Genomic DNA, 22,223 nt, shown 5'->3' on the forward strand with positions numbered 1-22,223 from the left:
GTGCCTTTCTCCCCACTTGGACCATGAGCTCTCTTGGGCAGACACTTATTCATTTCTGTCACCGCTCCCTACCTAGCACATTGCTTGACACTTGGACTTGCTCAAAGTCACCCAGTTGGTAGTCATTCATTTGCTGAATGAATAGTTAGTAAGCTCAAACCTAACCTTTTCTCTCTGTTGGGCATTTGGACTGTTTCTAGAGTTTTGCTATCAACAAAATTAACTTCAAAGACCTTATATTTATATATTACCTCATTTGATCTGCACACCTGTGAAGTAGGTGGAAAGGGGATATTTGCACATGTGATAGATGGAAACACTGTGGCTAAGGGAAGTGAAGTGATTCCTATGGGTCATATCACTAATTAGTAGTAAATATTAGAACACTTTACCATGCTTCCCTTCTTTGGGTAGGTCTCTTTTCCCTCTATCTCCTTCTGGATCAGGGTGGCATCTCCAAAAATGAAGACTGCAAAAGTAGGCCTGGCCAGCACCCTCGCCCAGAGACCCCTCTTGGAAGTGATAAGCTGCTAGCTCCCAGGTGGTCCTTTGAGTCCCCAAGAAACTGAACACTTTATTCCCAAATACATCAGGGCTTGTGTTTTCCCAGAGCAAGGAGCTTCCTAGGAAAAGGCAACCATGCCAGCTTTATTCTTCCTTTCTTTCTCTTTCCTGAGGGGATGAGGAGATAAGCTCTGAGTTGTCCAAGAGGAGGGACTTTGCTAAAAATAACTATGGCATGTGGATCAGCCTCTAGTGGTACCCAGAACTGGGGACAGGAGGGGGATGCTCTAGAACTGTCGCTAGACTGGTTGCTATGGAAACAGGAGAGGAGCAGGGGAGCCTGGGAAGTGGGGATGACACAGATAGCAAGTCCTAGTCAGAGCTGCCGCTACATTTAGGAGCAACAGCAGCGTCTGCAGTTCTCACCCTCCAAGGGGACTGGGGTGTGGGGACAGTGTCAGAGGCATGGATGCTTCTGCCCAGGGGTCTTTGCTGCTGCCGGCTGCTCTCCTCTCCACACACTGTGAGTTGAGTTGTGGGGGACTTGGGTTTGGGCCCCTATTTCTGAGGCAAGTGGGGTTTGGGAAGAGCTGGGTTAAGGGAGTTTTCACCAGATCCCTTTCCAAAAAAATGAGCTACCTTGTTGGCAAGCACTTCTTAGGCAGAGAAAAGGAGATCTAAGAAAATGTGGCACTGGGGTCTTTTGGAAAGGAGTCACAGTATGCACAAAAAATAACAAGGAATAGGTTGAAGGAACAAGACTCTTTGGAGGCAAGGTGCAGAAAATTAGTCTTTGATCCTGGAATAGAGGTAGCAACAATTCCACACCTTTCCTGAGAAAAATGCAGCCACCACTGAGGAAGGCACAGTCAAAGTAAGGTTCACCTAGATCCCTGGGACAGTGGAGAGCAAGAGAGTTCTGGTGGTGATCAGACTCTGGGTTCATTCCCCACCCCTGGGGAAGATGTCTGTCTCAGCTGGCCAATTGGGGGTCACATTACCTAATACCTTGAGATAACATCTGGAAGTCCACCTGAAGCTAGGATAAGTGAAACTGATGTACTTTCTTGCATGGCTTGGAGGTCTGTAAGCCAGCCAGGGCTCGGACACACTTCTTGAGGACATTCTGGGCTGCAGGACAGGAAAGGGAAGCCCACTGTTGGGGCAGGGGAAGGCCCTAATCTGCAATTGCATTGGGGTTCCTAGACCCTATGTCCCCTGACGCCTCCTGGAAAATAAATTTGGGGATGCCCCTAAACTCTAAGACACCTTGCATTGGTTTCTCCTCCTGTCCCAATGTGTGTGCACACTCGCACACACGCATGCACACACACACACACACACACACACTACCTCCAAAGGTCTAACTGCAGAGTATCTCACTCCAGACCTTAAATCTGAAGTGCTCTGTTTGGGATTACATATCCTCAGGACCTGGTCAAACATCCAGGCTATCTGTGATCCTCATGTCACACTCTTCCCCTCCAAACCCCACTCTAGACAGCTCAGGTTTCCTTGAAATGGAGTTTGTGGAGGATGATTCCAAGGAAGAAAGAAAGGTTGAAAAGTCTTGAATCCTTATTCTAAACCTTTCCTTTTCTGATCCACATCTCCAAGGGACCCCTGGGTGCTTGGGTAAGGGCCCTGGATCTCTCTCAAGGCATATTGTAGCTCAGAGAGCTCCTTCCAGAGCAAGAATTTGAGGCAAAATCAGGTGGGTTTCTCTTGGAATGTGAGTTTTGGGGTATTTGGGAGTGGGGATGTTAGGATAGTCAGTGGGAGATAGGATATTGGGGAGAAAGAACTGCAGGGAAGGGGGAGGTAAATGTGGGTGCTTAGTGCTTCACTGGACCTGATTTATTACATCTCATGAAAAATAGGATAGCAGAGAGATACAAGCCTAACTCCCGATGAACTTTGTGCTTCCTTTACCCTGGGCATCTAGACTGATGGCTTATCCTCCAGCCCTCTAGCCCATTTTCATGCTGTCTCCACTGTGGAAAGAACCCAAGGGAAACTGGGTGATTCTACAGCAGCAATGAGCATGGTTAGTGCTCAGGGAGGGTTTCCAGTGGGACTTTCCTAGTGTGGGAATTTTCAGCTCTTGCTCACTGGAGATTTTTTGCTTCCTCTCCACCACTTCCATTTGTCCTTTGTAAGCTTGTTGAGAGGAGGAAGATATGGGTGGGGATAGAGTAAGCGAGGTCCATGGAGGCAGGATCTGGGACTTTCTGTGTGTCAGTCTTGACGTGAGTTTCAGAACACAAGTTGAATTGTGGAGAACACAGATTAAGGGGCTGCCCTGACAATAGCTGGGAGTGAAGGGGAGCAGAGCAGTCATTTTCAGCCAGTGTGTCCTATGAATTTTTAAAATACGCAACACCTGACTATTTAGTCAGGGGCACTGACCTCTTTTCCCTTAGCCTGTCAAATAAAAAAGTGACAACAGCCAACACAACAGTAGCCATCTGGTGTGAATGAGTCAAAAATTATACCTTTTTTGTAAGATCAGCAAAAATGCATATTTTTGGTGTGCTGCAGAATTTTAATAATTAGTTTATGTATGCAATGAGATGGAAAAGATTGAAAATCGCTGCAGTAGAGGTATAGTAACTGCCTGCCTCTGAGCCTACAGTCTAATGATTTCAGGAAATTGCCACCATGCCTGGGCCTTTTGTCCTGGGATGCCAGTAGAGTCCAGCACACCCTAGTTAGAGGTGGTAAGGCCAAGGTCTCTGGTACCACCTCCCCTGAAAATAATTGTCAAATTTGAGCAGTGCTATCCAATTCAGATACGTTTTCCCATTTGATTCTCATGACTTGTGAGGTGGGGGAGCAGTGAGGGTTGTATGTATTATTCTCATTCTACTGATGCAGGCACTGAGGCAAAGACACGTGAAGGGCCTTTTTCAGGGCCACCCAGCCCCTCAGTGCTGGCCTGGTTGTCTGTGCCTCTCCCATGGGTCAGTTCATTGGGTCGATTTTTAAGTCTCTGCAGGAGCCGCAACACCACCGAGGGCAGGCAGGAGGCGGCGGTGCGGACCCAAGAGCACTTGGGGGCGCTGACTCCAACCCTGACGGTGACCCCACCCTCCGCCGCAGCCATGGCTCAGGAGAATGCAGCCTTCGATCAGGGCCCTGAGGAGCCGCCCCGTCGCCGTGGCCGCCAGCGCTACGTGGAGAAGGACGGGCGGTGCAACGTGCAACAGGGCAATGTGCGTGAGACCTACCGTTACCTGACAGACCTGTTCACCACTCTGGTAGACCTGCAGTGGCGCCTCAGCCTGCTCTTCTTTGTGCTGGCCTACGCGCTCACCTGGCTTTTCTTCGGCGCCATCTGGTGGCTCATTGCCTACGGCCGTGGCGACCTGGAGCATCTGGAGGATGCGGCCTGGACACCGTGCGTCAACAACCTCAACAGTTTTGTGGCTGCTTTCCTCTTCTCCATCGAGACGGAGACCACCATCGGCTACGGGCACCGCGTCATCACAGACCAGTGCCCGGAGGGCATTGTGCTGCTGCTGCTGCAGGCCATCCTGGGCTCTATGGTGAACGCCTTCATGGTGGGCTGCATGTTCGTCAAGATCTCGCAGCCCAACAAGCGAGCTGCCACGCTCGTCTTTTCCTCGCACGCTGTGGTGTCGCTGCGAGACGGCCGCCTCTGCCTCATGTTCCGCGTGGGCGACCTGCGCTCCTCGCACATTGTGGAGGCTTCCATTCGTGCCAAGCTCATCCGCTCACGCCAGACGCTGGAGGGCGAGTTCATCCCTCTGCACCAGACCGACCTCAGCGTGGGCTTCGACACAGGAGATGACCGCCTCTTCCTCGTCTCACCGCTGGTCATCAGCCACGAGATCGACTCTGCCAGCCCCTTCTGGGAGGCATCGCGCCGTGCTCTAGAGAGAGACGACTTCGAGATTGTGGTCATCCTCGAGGGCATGGTGGAAGCCACGGGTGCGGGAAGAAGGAGGAGAGCCGGGTGGCAGGCCTGGGTGGGACTGAGGGGGGCAGGGGCAATGGGAGGGGCCAGGGACAGGGGAGAGTTTAGACCAAAAGATTGGTGGGGGGTAAGAGAATGAGGTGAGATAGCAGACCTTGTTGGGTGGACATGTGAGCAGAGTTGCCTCATAGAGAGGCCGGAGAAAGCTAGGAGAGACTCCCCAAAGTGGCCTTGGCTTGGGGCCCTGGGCTGAGAGGTCTGTGTCCTTGGGAATAAAGAAGAGGACTAATAATAGCTACCACTCACTTACCCAGCACTTCTCTTTCACATCTCAAAAGCACCTTATATCTCTGAGTTTATTTAATCTTAACGAGAACCCCTCAAAAGTAACTTCTTGTTATTGTGCTCGTTTTTCAGAGGAGAGTGCCCCAATGAAAGGTTGAGTAAGGTGTCCACAGCCATAGACTAGTAAGTGGTCATGCCTGGAGAGGACACAGGTAGTCTGGCTTTAATGTTTAGAGGTACTGTGCTGGAAGTGGGGGTTAGGTTCCTTTTTTTGTTATTCTGAGAATTCTAGGTCCCTGGTATTTGGTGATGAGGGTTTTCCATGACCTGAGTGATTCCTAGGCTGGACTTTAATGAGAGGTTGATACCTGCTCTGACTTCTGTCTCAGTTTCCCCATCCATCAAAGGATTCTCAACTTCTACTGACAAAAGAAAGGGATGCTCTCAGCATTCCTAGCCACTTCTTAGAAGCAACTGGCAATGCACCTGTGATGTCAGTATCTCCAACTCTGGCATACACGGTGAAGGGCTTGGAAGCAGGTAGGAAAAGGCCAGTGCCAGGGAAGCTAATGAGGTCCTTCAGGACTCGAGATCTAGGAATGGGGAGAGGATTACAAAACTGCAGGTAGACAACCAAGGGCCCACATAGGTCCTGCTACTTTGCTGTTAGAGCTTTTGCACTCGGCTGGCTTCTCTCACAAGCCTCCCCCTCAAACCTCTTCCTGGGCCTTCAAGCTGATCCTCTACACACCACCCTCTGCCTCAATGTTACCTTTCCCTTCTTAACCATCCCCAGGTTCCCCCTAGCTTTTTCCTTCCCCACTCACCCCACTCCCTTTTCTCTCTATCCCTCCAGCTCTCACTGTTTTGCCCTTAACTGAAGAAACCTGTCTCCTTATAAAGAGGTCCCTGTGCAGCCCTCTTCTCCCTTTGTACCCAGCCCCTCCCTCTCTTCTTCTCAGCCCCTCTTTCCCCAGGGTCACTTCTGCCTCTTCTCCTCCTCCCCAACTGGATTCTTTTTATTCCAGCCTTTATCAAAGGCTGGAAGGATACAGCCAGTAGTCCCAAGATGCCTCAGTGTGGGGCTTGCCATGGTGAGAGCCAGTCTCTGGTTAGCTGATGTTCACTCTTCTGTTCCCCCTTGTTCTGAGGTGAACATGGACTGAGGTGGCTGGGAGAGACTCCGGGGGTAGGAGAAGAACCACTTGCCATAGGGGTGTGCCCACCCAACAGGGAGGACAGGACACAGGTCCAGGGCAAGGAGGGTGGGGTGGAGAGCTTGTCTGATTTTTCTAGAGTGGCAAAGCTGGAAGGGATGGTATTATTTTGGGTGTGAGAATCAGGATCCAAAACGCTTTTGAAAAGCAAGTATAATGAGCCAAAATCCAACAAGATGACATTTAAAAGGAGTAAATATAAAAGTCTACATTTAGGCTTTAAAAAAATCACTTATGTAAGCACAGCATGGAAGAGCTCTGGTGAAAAAGAACTGGGGGTTTTAGTTGGCCACAAGCTTAATGTCATAGCTATAGGATACAGCTTCCAAAATGTTTCTGTAATGTAATCTTAGGCTCTATTTGCTAAAGCATCATGGCCAGAAAAGAGAGGTGGTATGCCCTCACTTATGCAAGGATCAGGCCTCGATTGGAATGCTTTTCACAAAGTTTTTAAAGGATTCTCTTTGGCCATTCTGGTTAACAGTGAAGAAAGTAGAATTTTGCAAAGCCAGGTCCCATGAGGAATGGTGGAAGGTGACAGGGATGTTCAGCCTGAAGAAGAGAAGACATGTTGAAACTTCAGACTCCTGTTTTCAGATACTTGAAGGGGTGTCATATGGCAGGGGAATGACACATAAAGGTGGAGATCCCGGGAGGCAAATTTTAGCTCTGTGTAAAGAACAGCTCAACTATTAGAGCCATCATGCAAAGGAGTGGGCACCTTGTGAGGTGGTGAGCTCTCAATTCTGGGAGCTAATCAAGTACAAACCAGATGCCCACAATTGGGAATGCTACAGTGGGGTGGGGGGAGGGCTGTATGAAGAGGGAAGTTGGATTAGGTAGTCCTCAAGTTAAATATTAAGGTTAAGCTTCTCTGCTTGGCAACTCCAGTGGAGAGGAAGGGAGAGAGCAGGTTGGTGATGAAAAACAGTTGGACAAATGGAGAAGAGATGAGAGCTGAGACCTGAGCATGTACAAGAGTTGGAAAGGGAAAGAAAGTGGGCTGGACCAAAAGGGGGTGGGACACTTGGGAAGGACTATAAGGAAGAGTGCTGGGAATAGGGTGGCGGAGTGAGAGGCAAGAGAGGGAAGCCTAATGCTAGGATCCACCTGACCCTTGCCCCTTCCCCCAGGAATGACATGCCAAGCTCGGAGCTCCTACCTGGTGGATGAGGTGCTGTGGGGCCACCGCTTCACATCAGTGCTGACTCTGGAGGACGGCTTCTACGAGGTGGACTATGCCAGCTTCCACCAGACTTTTGAGGTGCCCACACCCTCATGCAGCGCCCGTGAGCTGGCTGAGGCAGCAGCCCGCCTTGATGCCCATCTCTACTGGTCTATTCCCAGCCAGCTGGATGAGAAGGTGGAGGAGGAGGGGGCAGGGGAAGGGGCAGGGGGAGAGGCTGGGGCTGACAAGGAGCAGAATGGCTGCCTGCCACCCCCAGAGAGTGAGTCTAAGGTGTGACCAGTTTCTTCCAGACTCCTCTGGCAGGACCAGACACAGGTACCTATGGAGCTGGATATTGGAGGTGGAGAAGGAGGTAGGTGAGGTCCCTGGGAATGTGCTAAGGCTGGAGAGTCCCCTTGGAATCTCAAGTCCAGGATCCAATGTGGAAGGGAGGGATCCTGATTTCAGGAGAATGGAGGGTGGGGATAAATGAACTTACCAGCTTGTCTGTGTTTGACCACATCCGTTCATGGGTAGATGGATAGACAGAAGGGTGGACTTATGTAGAGTGGATGGGTAGATGGAAGCAGATAAGAGAGACAGCTGGTAGGTAAGTGGACCAACAGACAGGTGGTGCACTCAGGGCTGCTGCTAACCCATAGAGCATCTTTGTGCAAATTCTAAAAAGGTACCCTTTTCCTCCAGACTGACACCACCCCAAACCAGGGGGGGAGTGGCTTGGGGAGCAGAGCATGAGCTGGATTCTAATCCCCACTCACCTTCTCAGCCAACCTCCCTCTGTATGGCACACCTGTCTCACACAGTAGCCCTAGCTGACCCAGAGAGAAAGCTGGATGGAGGTGGGCAGAGATAAGGAGGTGCCTTCCCTGCTCCACTCTCACCATTCTGACAGTCTGGGCAAGCAGATGAAAGGTTGTAGGGATAGCTCAGGAGGATGTAAATGACCTCATCTACTGCATAGGGAAACAGGAAGTGGGGAGCTGCCAGACCTGGGGCTTTGGTGAAGGAGACCTCTCTTCTGAGAGTGTAGTAAGATTTCTTATGTACCTCTGCAGATGCAGGAGGGGAGGGGTTCTGAGGAGGAAGAAGGCCAGGGAGATGGAATGTGAGGTCACTAGAGCTGGGACACAGGGGCCCTTGGGAAAGCAGAATTAGACTTGGGGTACAATGAGAGGGGATTGTTCATATCGTTCATTGGGTGTTCATTGAGTATAGTACACTGAACCAGGCACATAGGAGATGAACAGTCAGTGACCCATTTCCTATTCGAAATACGTGTACATGGGAAAAATAGAAATATGCCTATGGCAACTGTTTCAAACTGAGAACCTGAGCAGTCTCTTTGAGCAGGGGTAGAAAGGTTTGGTAATCAGAAGCTAGGGATTGAGCAAGGCACAGAGAATGAGCTAAACCAGCAGCTATAACACTTGAGAGTAGTAGTATATCAGAGTCACCTGAAGGGCTTGTAGAAATAGACTCTGGCTTCACTCCCAGAGTTTCTGACCCAATAGGTCTGAGGTAGAGACCAAATATTTGCATTTCTAATGAATTCCCAGGTCATGCTGACACTGCTGGAATGGGGATTACAGAGAGGAGAACCTCTGCTGTAATAGAAAACCTGGAGGTCATATCAGGAGATGGAGCTTACAAGCTGAGGAGTAGCTGAGGAGAAGCTGAGGAATCTTGGGATGTAGACTGAAATATAAAGGGTGGAGTCTTATGCGTGATGAAAAGAGACCCTGAAAGCCAGGCTGAAGAGTTTAACTCTGGGCCCAGGAACTCAACCATCGGTGGAAATAGGACAGTGACAACTGGAGATAGTTTTGGGGAAGTTCAGATAGGAGGAGGCAGTCAGGAGGCCTTGAGGGGATTCCTGGGGAGGTGGTGGGGATCTGCAGCAGGAAATGGCAAAAGAAAGAATCCTGTGTAGGTAGTTACTTTCACAGTATCATCCTTGCTGCAAGCATTTTTACCACATAATTAATTGGCTATAAGGCAATTTCGCCATCAAAAGGAAGGACATTTAAAAGGACATAAAAATTAAAGGCTTTATTGTGAAATACAGAGTATTCAAACACATTTTAAAAGTGTGTAGACTCATGGCAGTACTGCACAAGTCACTGATTTTACTTTGTGGTTGCACGTAAGTACTTATCTTAGTTCTATGGGAAATGTGGATTTAACTCTGCACCTTCAAAGAGAGACCTCAGCCTCTCTTCCCCCAGTGTAATGTCTTTCATAACCAACTCTTGGGGCAAATCTTCATCATCTGGAAGAAATGCTAACTATTTTAAGACCAGCACCACATCTACTTGCCACTGTATGCCACATAATGAAGACTAAGATTTATATATAATGTAAAAATGGGAGTACTGCAAGAACTTTTATGAATGGAGAAATGAAATCAAAATGACAACTAGATTAAATACATTAAATCCACTGAAGGTGACTGATTTGTCAATGGAGAAATGAAACCAAACAAACACAATACCCCCCACCTCCCAAAAAACTCAGTCAGTTATTTATCTCTCCCACAGCAAAACTGTCTTATGGTCAGTTATTATGCAGTGAAAAAGTTTGGGGCAAAAATGCTTGCAGCAAAGATATCTGCAGCAAAGATGCTACAATGAACATACTGGAGGCACCCTTGTAGCACTTCAGAGGCAGGATCAAATATGCTAGAGAATGTGAGGGAGATGAGGAATCCAACATCTGGCTGTATCTGTAGCCTATGGTCTGCCCAGCTAGGACAGAAGCCCCTGCAGATGCTATTCCCATCCCACATCCACCCCCTTCTTGTGTCATCCCAGTCACCAAAGACAGCCACCCAGGATGGTGATTGGAGAGCAATGGCAAGAAGAAGCAGAGTTAAAGGGGACCTGAGGCTGGCCTCCTGGGAGAAAAGTGTGTGCCCAAGCAGGCATACCCTCTGACACTGGCTATACCCCGCTCCTGTTCTTTAATAAAAATCTGGGCCCCTTGAGAGAAAACACCCTACTCTGCTCCATTCAAGGTTGGGAAGCTGAGGTCCAGTGGGACCTGTACCTCCTGAAAGGAGAAATGGGGATTCCAGGGGGAGCCCATGTCAGTTTGGGTTCACTCAGAGGACATCTTTGTCTCAAGTCACAGGGTCACGTGAGTCATTATCAAAGATGACATCCCAGAAACCTGGTGTCACCTGAAGAACAAACGTTGGGATGCAGGATGGGGACTCATTTAACTCAGTGAAAAGGCTGGAGTCTCAACAGGAGAGAGTAAGCTGTCTATATATATATATATATTTATACACATACACACGCACTACACACTCCAGTGCAATTGGATGGGAAGAGACACTGAGGCTGGATGGAAGTTGCTGAGACCTCACCATACCTTCCCTTGCCTCTCAGGGCACCACTGGGTACAGTGCAAGGAGTCATTAGACCTAGATTCTAGTCCAGACACCACCACTAATTAGCTCTATTACTCTGGGTAAATCACATCACTTCTATGGGACTCAGTTTCCTGATCTGTAAAAATAACACTTAGCAAACTAGTAATGCTCAATAAATGTTTAAATAACTGAATTGAATGAGGTAGCCTGGGTACCTTTTAAGGTACAGTGGAATAAAAATTCTAAGATTAAAGAACCCTTAGGCAGAGGGGTGAGGTAAGGCCTGGATGGTACCAATGGGGGCAGGCGTATGCAGGGACTCTCGACACACAGGCCCCCCTTGACTGCTCTTGTACCCACCACCCAGACAGGGCTGTGTTCTGGGGTTTCTATTGTGCTGCTGTCAGACAAAATAATGAAGATGGGGAGGAAAAAGGCTGAGGCTCCAGGGCCAGTGGGAGGAGTCATGTCCAAGACCAACAGGCCCAGCAGAACGAGAAGGCAGAGTGGTGCCAGGAACTCAGAATGGGCACTGGCCCCAGAAAGCCTGTGCCCTGCAACCTGGGAGCAGCTGGAAGAGGGCACCCCTCCTGAACAGGAGTTCCAACAAGAATTGGCTTGGAACTGACAGGTAAGACAGCAGATGGGACCCAGGTGTCCCTTCCTGGGTGTGTGGTACAGCCCACAGAGGCCAGATGGTGTTTGTGGTGGGAAGAGAGGCCTGGGTCATCCAGAGTGGGTTATCAACCCCCCCCCCCACCCGCAAAACTCCCTACCATACCCCCAAGCCTCATACAGCCTGATGGCAGGGAAATCACAGCCACCCTGGGTTTTATAAAACAAGTTTATTCACATTTTAGAAAAACTAATTCTAGGAGACGGAAGGCCTCCCTACAGGCTGGGTATGAGATGGAGATCATAAAGCCAGAGGAAGGAGTCAGGAAGGAAAGAGTGAGGAATGGAGGCCATACCCCCCTGCTATGTGGGGATAGATCAAATAAATTAAAGGAAGGGCAGACAGAGGGAGAGGGTATCCACACAACCAGAGTTGGGCTTGGAGCTGGTCTGGAAGATAGTCAACACCTGTGAGAAATGGAAAGCAAGCATGGAGTGGGCTAAGGAGAGGCCCGGGTAGGGCTCCCTCTCAGCTCTCACCCGGTGAATAGGGTCTTGCAGAGAACTATGACTTGGCTCCTCCTCTAGGTGGGGCCAGGGAGTAAGCAGCTCATCTCAGGTCTTGAGAAAGGCAAGGCTAGGGGTTCTTTTCTCTTACCTGGAGTGGGGAAGGGATCACTGTTTTCGCAGCCTCTTCATGAAGCAGCAAGTGATGGTGCTAAGGATGGTGGCACCTGTGACTAGGGCAACCCCTGCACCCACCAGCAGGGGCACGAACAGAGTGTCCAGGGCTGGGTGAGAGAGAATGGCTGTGGTCAGCCTTGGGTGCCATTGCCCTTCACATACTGTTCCACTGAAGTCCCACCACCTTCTCTATCAAATTGTCTGTGCCCACCTCCTTCTCAGTCACAGACAGCCCTCCCAGCCCACTCCCTGCCCTCTCTGCATTCAAGTAAACCTCCACCAAGGACCCTGGAGAAGATGGGAACTGGGGGGCTGAGAGCTGTATTTATAAGACACTTCATGTGAAAAGATGTGGAGAGAAACAGGAGACAGTAGAAGAAGGATTAGAATGGGAGAACAAGAGTGTGGTACTAGAGGAAGGTGGTGAGTGAGGAGGGGAGAGTGGGGGTCACTCACCATGCATGTAGGGGTAGACTGTGACAGGCCCTGAACGGGCACTGCCCACCTGGTACCAGCTGTAGTCAGTGTGCTGTACCCAGGCACTGGGGGCACAGTGGTATACACCTTCGTCCTTGGGCCCCAAGTTGTGTAGTCTCAGCCGATGGCTTCGGGGCCCCACCAACTCCACGCTGACAGGGCCTCCTCCCGGCCTGACCCCCAGTTTTGCCACACCATCCTGATCCATGCCACCGACGAGCTGGGCAGAGGAGGAGCTCAGCTCCCCATCCTCAGGTCGCTCTACCCACCAGTTGGTGGCCAGCCGTAGCCCTGGGGGGCCACCCTGCACAGAAATGTTGCAGAGCAGGGAGGCGGTCTCCCCACGGTATATTGTGCCTCCTGCCAGCCACGCCAGAGCCTCCAGCACCACACCTGTACAACAAAGGCCATGGGATCAGAGGACAAAGGGTCAGGGGTAGGGAGCATCTGGTCAGGACCACTGTCCAAGCAATACCCCAGGAAACTCAAGGTGTCCCCTTAGGAATGTGAGACTAAAGCATGAAGGCAACTGATGTAGAGAGAGAGGCATAATGACAAAAGAGTTCTACAAGCCTAACCCACCTCTCTTACCTTCCTCCCGCACATGCACGGGGAGGGGCCGGGAGCGGGCACTGGCTGCTTCACGAAGCCGGGCCCCAGACCCTCGGACATAAGCCTTGGCAAGGCAGCGGTATGTGCCCGTGTCACCAGGCTGGGCAGCCTCCAGCCGTAGCCGGTAGGTTCTGGATGCCACCTTCTCCATGGCAATGTGTCGGCCCTCGTAGCCAGGGCCCAGGCTGCCCACACCCTCTGTGTCCAACTGGGCTACCAGGCGGCCAGGCCCAGGTGCCCCTGCAGGTGCCATCTCCCAGCCCACAGAGTACGCAGCATGATGGCCTGGTGGGGGCAGTGTCCCTGACACATTGCACAGCAGTTCCAAGGGTTCCCCTGGGCCAATCCGACGTTCACCAGGTCCCACTGCCACTGCTAGCTGGCTGGCTGAAATGTAGGAAGGGAAAGGAGTGTCACGAAGGCAGGAGGAAGCACAGAGTGCCTGACTCCCCATCTGTAGTTCCTTTGATGGCAGTAATTTCAAGGCCAATCATCTGACCCTCACAGGGTATGACCTTCTCCCTTACCCAGAGGCCTGACTCACACCTTCCATTATGGCCCTCCTATCTCCACAGCCAACTCTAAGCAGAGAAAACCCCTCATGGGTACAGAGAGCAGTGATGCTCACAGGACTGCTTACTCTCAGGAAGGTGAGCTCCCTAGTCAGACAATGACCATCTAGTCAATGATCATCTGTGTCCATGGTGCCCTCTGAGATATTGGCTCCCTGCACCTGCACTCACACAGGGTCTGCACGTCCACATGGGCCAGGACAGCCCTCTTCTCCGCTATTTGGGACCAGGTGCCATCAGGATCCTGAATCCATTCAGCAGCAGTACAGTGGTAGGTTCCAGCATCCTCCGCCTGGACGCCCCCCACCACCATGCGGTACCTCTCAGCCCCTTCCTTGCCAAGTCGTAGCTCCCCTGCAGCTAGCCGCTCAGCATAGGAAGCACCAGCCTCCACAGCCAGGTCAGGCCGGAGTCCCGCCACTTCCTGTAGAGTCACTTGTCCCACAGGTGCCTCAGGAACAGCTCGTCCAAAGGACACAGCCAGATGTGTGTGCTTCTGTGTGCTTGTCCGAGCCAGGCAGCCCAGTGCCAGCTCCTGCCCCTCATTCACCATCAGGCGAGGGGGAGAAGTCTGGGCCTGGCGGCCTCGGGGCCCTGGAGAGGTTGCAGATACCTGCAGTACATCTGGAAGAACTGAAGAGAACGACTGGGGTGAAGAAGGGCTGGGAGCAGACAGCCCTCATTATTGTTTCCTATATACAATCTACTTCCCTGAATAGACTGTGAGTTCCTATAGGGCGAAGATTTTATGGTATGTTATTTTTTTCTGTAACCCAGTGGTGCCAAGCACAGTGCTGAGTACAAAACAAGCATTCAGTAAATACTTGCTGAATATCAGAACCAGCCCATTGCCTACTCACCCTTATGTTTGGCACTGACCCCTGTTTGAAAGAATCAGAAAAGTGGCTCTGTCTTCCTTCTCAGAAGACAAAGAAACTTAAGAGAACAAGACTGTCACATGGTCTCACTCCTCCTACCCAACCTCTGCTTTCTCCTCTCCTCACCCAGACCTGGATCCTAGAATCTCCAGTAATGGAGTTGATTCACCATTGATTCTGTCAGGGAATGAAGAAGGGATCAGACAGTTTAAGGACGCTTCCCCTTTCCCAGGAAGTAATTCAATGACATAAGAAGAGTATAGGACTAGAAGGAGTGAAAGTCCCAGACAAGCCACTAAACTTTGTTGGGTGACTTTGTGCAAGTCACTTAACATCTTTGGATCTCAGGTTCCTCATCTGCAAAGCCTAACTGTTAGATAGGTCCTGCAAGACCTGACTTTCTGCCCTTTTCGGGGAGCTGGCCCCACCCCTTCCTGGGGCCCAGTACCTCTCAGTTCCACCTTGCTGCTGTAGCTGCCCAGGTAGCGGGCATCAGTGGAGGGTGTGTAGCACTCATAAACGCCAGCGTCCTGGGCCTGCAGGCGGGCGATCTTGAGCATCACAGCATCACCACGCAGACGCTGCACCTGCACCTCACCAGCTGCCACACGGGGCCCAAAGACAGCATAGGAGAATTGGGTATCCCTGGTACTAACAATGCCGAGTGCAGCCTCTGGGGCCTCAGGCCTGTACAGGAACCACTCAAAGTCCTGCTGGGCAGGACCCTCGTAGCCAGTAACATTGCAGGAGATAGAGATGGCTGTGCCAGCCACACGGTAAAGTGGCCCCTCAGGGACCAGTACCTCCCGGGCACAGCACCGAACTCCTGTAGACAAGAAGAAGAAAAGTTGGGAGTGCCTGGATCCCCATTGCCCTCCCATTACCAGCACGATTCTTGACCCTTCCCCTTAAAAGGGAAGGAAACCTGGGGAAGTTGGTAAGCCACTTGGGCCATGTTCTGAAAATAGGGAAAAAATGCTGGGAGGTTAGACACCTGGAACTCAGGAGCTGATATAGAGCCAGGTTTGCCTCAGAACCCAGAAATATCCCATTTCTGGCAGACCGGAAGTGGAGTGCCTATGGGCAGAAAGGAGAACATCTGCTTTCTTTTTTAACCATTTCCTGATTCCAGCTGTACATAATTCCCTCCCCCAAACCCCTAGTCTCATGTCTGTGGTTCCTGCTCTGGCCTGGACAGCAGGGTCTTCTAGCTAAGAGATTCTGAGACCATGTATCCTTCTCCTTTGTTTGAAAGGAGCTGGCAAAATTCTTGTTCAAAAGGGCTGGTTGGCTCAGCTGTGTCACCTGGGCCAGGGGACTCCAGACAATGGAGCAGTTGCCCAAGCTGGACAGGGCACAGACCCAGTCATTTCTCACCATACAATACCCTCCCCCACTCCAGCTGTGCCATGAGCTCACTGCTTCAACTCCACAGGGCTTTGGCGACAGCTGAGCCTTATGGGCAAAAGTCAGCCTCTGCCCTGGCCTCTGGGGACAGAATATCCCTCCCTACCCCACCAAGTGCCTGCCAATCTTCCAGACTGGCCCAGCTGAGGCATAATGTCCCCCACCCCTAACTCCCTAACAAAAGCCTTAATTTGCATATGACATGCATTTTTTTATATATGGTTCCCTTTCCATAGGGAGACAGGAAATCCCCAGATGCCCCTTCCCACCTTTCTCATAACTCTTCTTCATCCTACCCCCAACCCAGGCCCCACACTGCCCTAGCTGATATTCCTGGGGGCTTGGAGGGCTCAGCTTTCTCCTTCCATTCTACTCCACTAGATAAGATCATGGAACCTCAGGATGTAAGGAGAGTTAGGGCAGACCCCTGCCTTCATTTTACAGATGAGAAAGGTGAGGCAGAAGATCCAACTGCCCTTGAAGAGCTTCCACACATCCCTGCAGAGGAAGATGGGGAACTCCAAGGCAAGCAAGGCCTAAGGGGAAAACCTCACCAACCAGAATGTCACTCCCAGGGGCATCCCCGAGGCCTGTCCACAGTGGCTGAAGGAAAATGGAAACACTGAGTCTGTGGTCAAACATTGTCCTCCAGCTCCTCCAAAAGTACTCCCCCTTGATTCTCCTACCTGAGTAGGCTCCTTGCCCTTCTTCCTATGGCTGAGACACTGGAGAACTTGTGGTAGCCCAGTTAGAATGCAGACTGGGACTCAGCCCCATTTCCATCCCCAGCTATATGGCCTGGACTTCTGTCCCTTAACCTCCCAGGCCTCAATTTCCACACTAAGGAGAGCTAACAGGTTCTCCTCTGACAGTGTGACTCAGAAGGACCCTGCCTGAGGTCACTTTATAATCAGAGTGCTGACAAAGGTGGGTGAGCTGACACCTTCCCTGGTCTCTACTTCCCCAGGCCTCCAGGCACAGTCTGCTCAGAAGGGCCTCCTCCCACCTTCCTGGCTTCACAACTGTTTGGAGATCCCCATGGGAAAGTCACCCCCGCACCCCCTAATGACCCCCCCACCTCACCTTAGGAAACCAGCTTGGCAGGCAACTCTCACCAGTGAGGTCCCATCCTTGTATTAGTAGTGAGGGAAGGGAGAGCAAAGAGATTTGCTTTGCAGTGAGATAGATATGGGTTCAAATCATAGACCCAGCACTCACTAGATGTGTTCTCTGGTCATGTTACTCCATTTTTCACATCTTCAAAATGACTGTAAGTGCAGGCAGGCTGTTTCATCTCTGTGCTTCATACTTCCCCACCTCCCCTAGGCTCCTCACTACTCTACACTACCCACTGGGGAAAATGGGCTAAGTGCTAGGCAACAGGGCTCGCTGACATCCTCCTGCCTCCCACCCAGGGCCCCAAGGAAAGGGCTCATTCTACTCCCACAGGGCCCAGAGAACTATGTAGCATAGGGAGACTGCTTGATCCCTCTGTGGAGCTCTGGTTCAGAAAAGGGAGCTGGGGCTAAGTTAGTCTGTGCCTGGACTATGGCAGCTCTGAATCCTGGCAGCAAGGCTATACCCTCATCTTACCCCCCCCACCCCACCCCACACCGTGCTCTTATGTCAAGGGCTTCAGTCTCCCAAACATCTCTGTACAGGCAGTCTCACTGTTTTGATGCCATACTCCTCTCCAGATCATCTTCAGGGAACCCTTCAGTTCATGCCAAAAACAATTCCAACGTCACTGCCCTTATGCATCCATGCTGCATCCATGCAGCAGTGGCCCAGAACACCCCACCATGAATACCTACCACGACAGAAACAGGGTGCTTGGAGATCCCAGCATCAGTCTCCATAGAGCCTGGTTTCTCCCCAGGCAGGAAAGCTAGGACTGAGTGTGACCCAGCAGTGGGAGACTAGAGAACCAAGCGCCATCTGGGTGTGGGGAAGTGGGGCAAAGAGGGACCCTGGCCGCGTCGGAGATGGGGGTGAGAGAAGGAACTGCGCCCAACCTCAAACGATGAATTGTGCAACCTCAGAGGATAAAGTGTGTGTGCACTTGGAGTTGGAGGCAATTAGGGGAGACTTACTTCAAAGATCGTGGGCAGAACCGGCCCCTGGGCCTGCAGCCAACTTGGGACAATTATGAAGACCGGCAGGCACTGCCCACGCAGGCTGGGCCTGAAGCAGAAAGTGAGGCAGAGAACATTTGGGAACAGCGAACCCAGGATCTGAGCATGCCGACTGAGAAACAGGACCTGGCCTCCTGAGACCTGGCGGTCCCTGAGGCAGCACCTCAGTGGGTCCTCATTGCGCTCCAGTCTGGGGCCTACCGCTAGGGATCCTTCACCCCACCCTAGACTGCCCGGGTGGTCTCACGGCGCCTCTGACGAAAAGTGGGATGAGAGGGGCTCCGAAATGCTGGGAAGGCTGGCTGGGCTGGGCTCCAGGTGGCAGGCACCTGCGGAGCGGAGCGGGGTGGGGGCCAAAGACAGGGATTGGGCTTACCCAACATTAGCAGCAGCAGCAGCGGCAGCGGCGGCGTGGGTCTGAGGCCGCCCATCCTGCGCAGCTGGCTCTGGGGAGACTCCGGGGGTAGCGCGAGCTCTGGGTGACCAGCGGCTCCGGGGGGCGCATGCCCAGGTAGGGGGCGCAGAGCGGAACCGCGAAGTGTGGGGTGCTCGGAGAGGTGCTCGGCGGAGAGGGAGCTGCCAAGTCCCCTCCTTCCCCGCTTCTTCCTCTTCCCTCCTCCCACTGCTTCCCCTGCCCGCCCCCCCCCCCCTTCTGAGACTAGGAAAATCATTCCCGCCCTTCCCTGCCCGGGCTCCGCCCTCGCCCCCGCCCTAGGCTGACCGCCACCACCGATGGCTGTAGGCTCCGCCCAGGTCTGGCCAGATCCGCCAACCGCCTCGACCCTTCCGGACCTTGGCCCCGCCCGAATCCCCAATTTTGCACCTCGGCCACGTTTCGGGCTTCCCGCTGACCACGGCCCCAGCCGCAACTCCGCCCTTGTGCAGGGCTGGGTGCAGGCCTTTGTCGTGAACCTATGCCCTGGCTTCACCCTGACCTGGACCCTAGTCCCGCCCACTTTAGTCCGGGCCGACCAGGCTCCGCCCCTAACCCGGTCCTGGACTGGGGCCCGACTCTTCCCTGACTCCGACCAAGACCTGCCCACTTCAGCCTTGCCTCCGCCCCTCCCAGGTGCGCGGGGAATCTGGGCAGGAGCTTCGTCCGGATTCTAGTTGGTGCGTGCAGGCGACACCGGGATCAGGCAAATCCACACTCACCGCCTCACTGTGCACTCCCACTCCGCCAACCATTTAGCTGAGAGTTGGGTGTAGGGGCCCTGGATTTGGCAAGTGTGGCCACGCACTTAAAATTCGGTTATTTGCTCTGGGCTGCTAGGCCTTGCAGCAAACGCCACTGAAATGGGCATGGGCAGGACTCAGGAGTTCCTGACACAAAGAATCTGGACTGCAGAGCGCTAGAGACTGGTTTGCCAACCCCTTCGGTGCAGAACCAAAGGAAGCACAATAGGAGGGTGGATCCGCTGGGCGCCTCCAATTCCTAGTGACCCTTGGTCTGGTTGCTTAAACTCCTTCTGCTCCAGTTTTCTTGTTGGCAAGTTGACATCCACCCCAAACTGCATTTGTGACGATTAATTGAAATAACGTACATAAGGTGCTTGGTACATCATAACGCAAAATAGGATGGAGATATTATATATATATGATATTATATATAATCATCTCAGAGTGTAACAGGGTGCAGCCAAGAGGGGGGCCCCGAATAGGGATTTGGAATGGGGTCCAGAACTCAAGGTGTCCAGGAAATATTAGGATGTACTCACCTCCACCACCCTTCAGGTGTGGGTTGGGGAAAGGGACAAATGGAGCAGGGCCATTGAGAGCTGTTTTGCATAGCAGCAGCTTTGCAGCTAACCTCTGGTGTGGTTATTTAACATATCTATGACCTTTAACTTGTTACATAGATATGTTAAATAGCTGTGGCCATGCTCTGAGCCAGGGGAATGGAAGTAACTTCCCCACCAAGATGTAACTGGGAGGCAGGTCCCCCAAGTGCCTGCGTGGGAGCTTGGAGAAGATTGGCTCCAGGATATGGGGCCACACCTGCCCAGACAAACAATGGCAGCCCAGTGAAGCTGGAAGGATAAGAGAGTGCTGGCATGTGTAGCCGATTGTAGGAGGATTCGGAAATGGCTGCAGAAGGAAGATTGGTGCGGGGATTTAAACCCAGACATGGCAGCCATTGAGGGGAGAACCATACGGTAGTGGCAGAGTGGGGACTCCCAAGGCCATTGTGCGGAAAGGACCACACAGCTGGGGCAGTGGAGAGTGAACCTCGCAGCTTTGCCAGGGTGGGGACCCCCGCAGATTTAGAAGGGGGAACCACCACCCAGCTTAAGCAGAGATCCTGGCGACACACCTCATAGTGCTGGGGAACCAAGGGAGGCCTACCAACCAAGACGGATTACTGGGAAGAACTGGGGGCTGCCTGAGCCACGGACTTCTTTTTCTTTTCCTGAGATACAGTAACCCAGACTGGGCAAAGGGGTGAGGGAAGGACTATGTGTGTTTATGGGTGTTTTCAGGGACTTTGGGATTTTAATGAAGAAATTAGGTCACTACTTTAAGTCCGTATAGCATTAAACAAACATTTCCTTTCCCTTTCACGAATCTCTGGCATTGAGAGACCTCGTTCCTCTGGCAGTGGACATAAACCTGGGGGGGTCCTTTTGGGTAATAGTACATTGCCTTGGCCCCCCCTTGTTGTTCTGTAACAAGAGAGCTAGCTTTTTCCAGGAAAATCAGCAAACCCAAGACAGCAGGACCTCCAGACCTGACCAATAATTATAAGGAACTGACTAATGGTCACAAGCTCCGGATCTCTGGCAGGCTAAAGATAACATCTTGACCTATGTTATGTTTCTGATCCTGAGGTGGACCCCTGGGTACTTTCCCATGAAACCAGACACAGGGACACTGGGACAGACCTCAGAAGTGTTCTTAAAACCTGAAGAAATGATTTATTACCTTTACTTCACCTCCAACCAATCAACTCCCAGCACAACCCAGAACCCCTAAATAGTGGTGGCTTGTGATTTTGCCATATATAATCTGAAACCTACATACAATCAGGGAGTTTGGGCTTTTGAACATTTGCTTCCAGTTCTTCTGGGTGGCACCATTCATAATAAAAAAAAGCCAATATTTCTCCACTGCAATTCTCTGTGTTTAGTGTTTGGCCTTGCTAGCACCAGGTAGACAAACTCCTTCTGTTCTGTAACATCACAGATGCCATTTATGGGAGCCCTACACCATAAGGCCCTTTTGGATATGTTTATGTAAGAAATGTCCAAACTTGCAGAAAATTTTTATAAGTTTATTGGAGCCAAACTGACGACAATTGCCAGAAAGCAAAATCTCAGTGGATTGAGAAAATACTCCAGCGAATGGCAATTTTGTAGCTTGTGTATACATTAGAATAAATGGAGGAGACATAAGCAGGGTTACATGAAATCCTTTTGTGGAGAATTAAGGAGGCAGAAGAAGGCAAACCCAGAAAATCTCTGGAAATTAATAAAAAGGCAAATTAGAGAAATGCATACTTTTTTTACATTAGTAGGCACAGAATATTAATAATTAATATTTACAGCACACAGAGATAGTATACAGGCAACAAGGTAACAATGAGGAGGGCCCTGGCTGGACAGCTCAGTTGGTTAGACTATCTTCCAGATTACCCCAAGGTTGCAGGGTTGATCCCAAGTCAGGGCATATATAAGACTCAACCAATAAATGCATAAGTGTAAAAACAGATCGATGTTTCTCCATTTCCCCTTCTCTCTCTCTGAAATCAATTTTAAAAAAAGAAAAGAAACCAATGAGGATTCTGTGATCTGCTGCTCTGGCCCTGGGGGTTGTGTCTTAAGGAGTCTAGAAAAAAGGAATACTCTGACATTTCAAAAGTATGTTATCTTAAATACAAAACAACAATAGACAGACTCTCTTGAAGTAAAGATTGACCTTTGTCAAGGAAACTGCGGCCTAGGAAAGGACTACCCACTATGACCCACTTTCAGCTAGAAGAATTTTTATGTTCAGACCATCCTTTGTAGTCCCTGCTTTTGTAAGGCCAGCCATGCTGACCTTCCCTGAGCTTATCAGGTTTAGTATGTGTCCCCTTATTTTCTGTCACACATGTGGTGTAATTTAACAGATAAGAAGCCTGAGGTTCATAGGGATTAAGCATTCTGCTCAAGACCACACAGCTTTTAAGTGGCCAAGGTATATTACCAAGGCCCCAAATTTTCCCACACCCTATTGTCTCTCTTTCCAAGCCTCTCCACCCTATGAGTGAAACTCATTCACTCAACAATTACCGACCAGGCCAGTCTTCATGCAGGCCCCTGGAAATCTGTAGTAAACAAGTCCAGAGTGGTCCCT

General features: G+C 51.2%; 2 protein-coding genes across 4 annotated transcripts; one reads left to right on the forward strand and one right to left on the reverse strand.

The window, feature by feature from the left end:
* The first annotated feature begins 882 nt into the window (after nucleotides 1–882).
* Nucleotides 883–10,701, forward strand: KCNJ9 (potassium inwardly rectifying channel subfamily J member 9). 2 transcript variants are annotated; one of them, XM_045841340.1, is made up of 3 exons: nucleotides 883–1,027; nucleotides 3,494–4,458; nucleotides 7,080–10,701. In XM_045841340.1, the coding sequence occupies exons 2-3, from the start codon at nucleotides 3,609–3,611 to the stop codon at nucleotides 7,409–7,411; spliced, it is 1,182 nt and encodes a 393-aa protein (XP_045697296.1). In that variant the 5' UTR covers nucleotides 883–1,027; nucleotides 3,494–3,608; the 3' UTR covers nucleotides 7,412–10,701. The 2 variants fall into 2 exon arrangements, with proteins under 2 accessions (XP_045697296.1, XP_045697297.1); XM_045841341.1 differs by having other exon boundaries at nucleotides 3,503–4,458.
* Nucleotides 10,702–11,338: 637 nt separating this feature from the next.
* IGSF8 (immunoglobulin superfamily member 8) lies at nucleotides 11,339–18,512 on the reverse strand. 2 transcript variants are annotated; one of them, XM_045841571.1, is made up of 7 exons: nucleotides 18,265–18,512; nucleotides 14,795–15,172; nucleotides 13,640–14,101; nucleotides 12,876–13,283; nucleotides 12,264–12,677; nucleotides 11,782–11,914; nucleotides 11,339–11,591 (listed from the first exon to the last, which is right to left on the reverse strand). In XM_045841571.1, the coding sequence occupies exons 1-6, from the start codon at nucleotides 18,317–18,319 to the stop codon at nucleotides 11,799–11,801; spliced, it is 1,833 nt and encodes a 610-aa protein (XP_045697527.1). In that variant the 5' UTR covers nucleotides 18,320–18,512; the 3' UTR covers nucleotides 11,339–11,591; nucleotides 11,782–11,798. The 2 variants fall into 2 exon arrangements, with proteins under 2 accessions (XP_045697527.1, XP_045697526.1); XM_045841570.1 differs by having other exon boundaries at nucleotides 12,867–13,283.
* Between the last annotated feature and the right edge of the window lie 3,711 nt (nucleotides 18,513–22,223).

The sequence above is a fragment of the Phyllostomus hastatus genome, unplaced genomic scaffold (assembly GCF_019186645.2).
Source record: "Phyllostomus hastatus isolate PE091 unplaced genomic scaffold, TTU_PhHast_1.1 phas_contig_36, whole genome shotgun sequence".
In the NCBI taxonomy this organism is placed as follows: domain Eukaryota; kingdom Metazoa; phylum Chordata; class Mammalia; order Chiroptera; family Phyllostomidae; genus Phyllostomus; species Phyllostomus hastatus.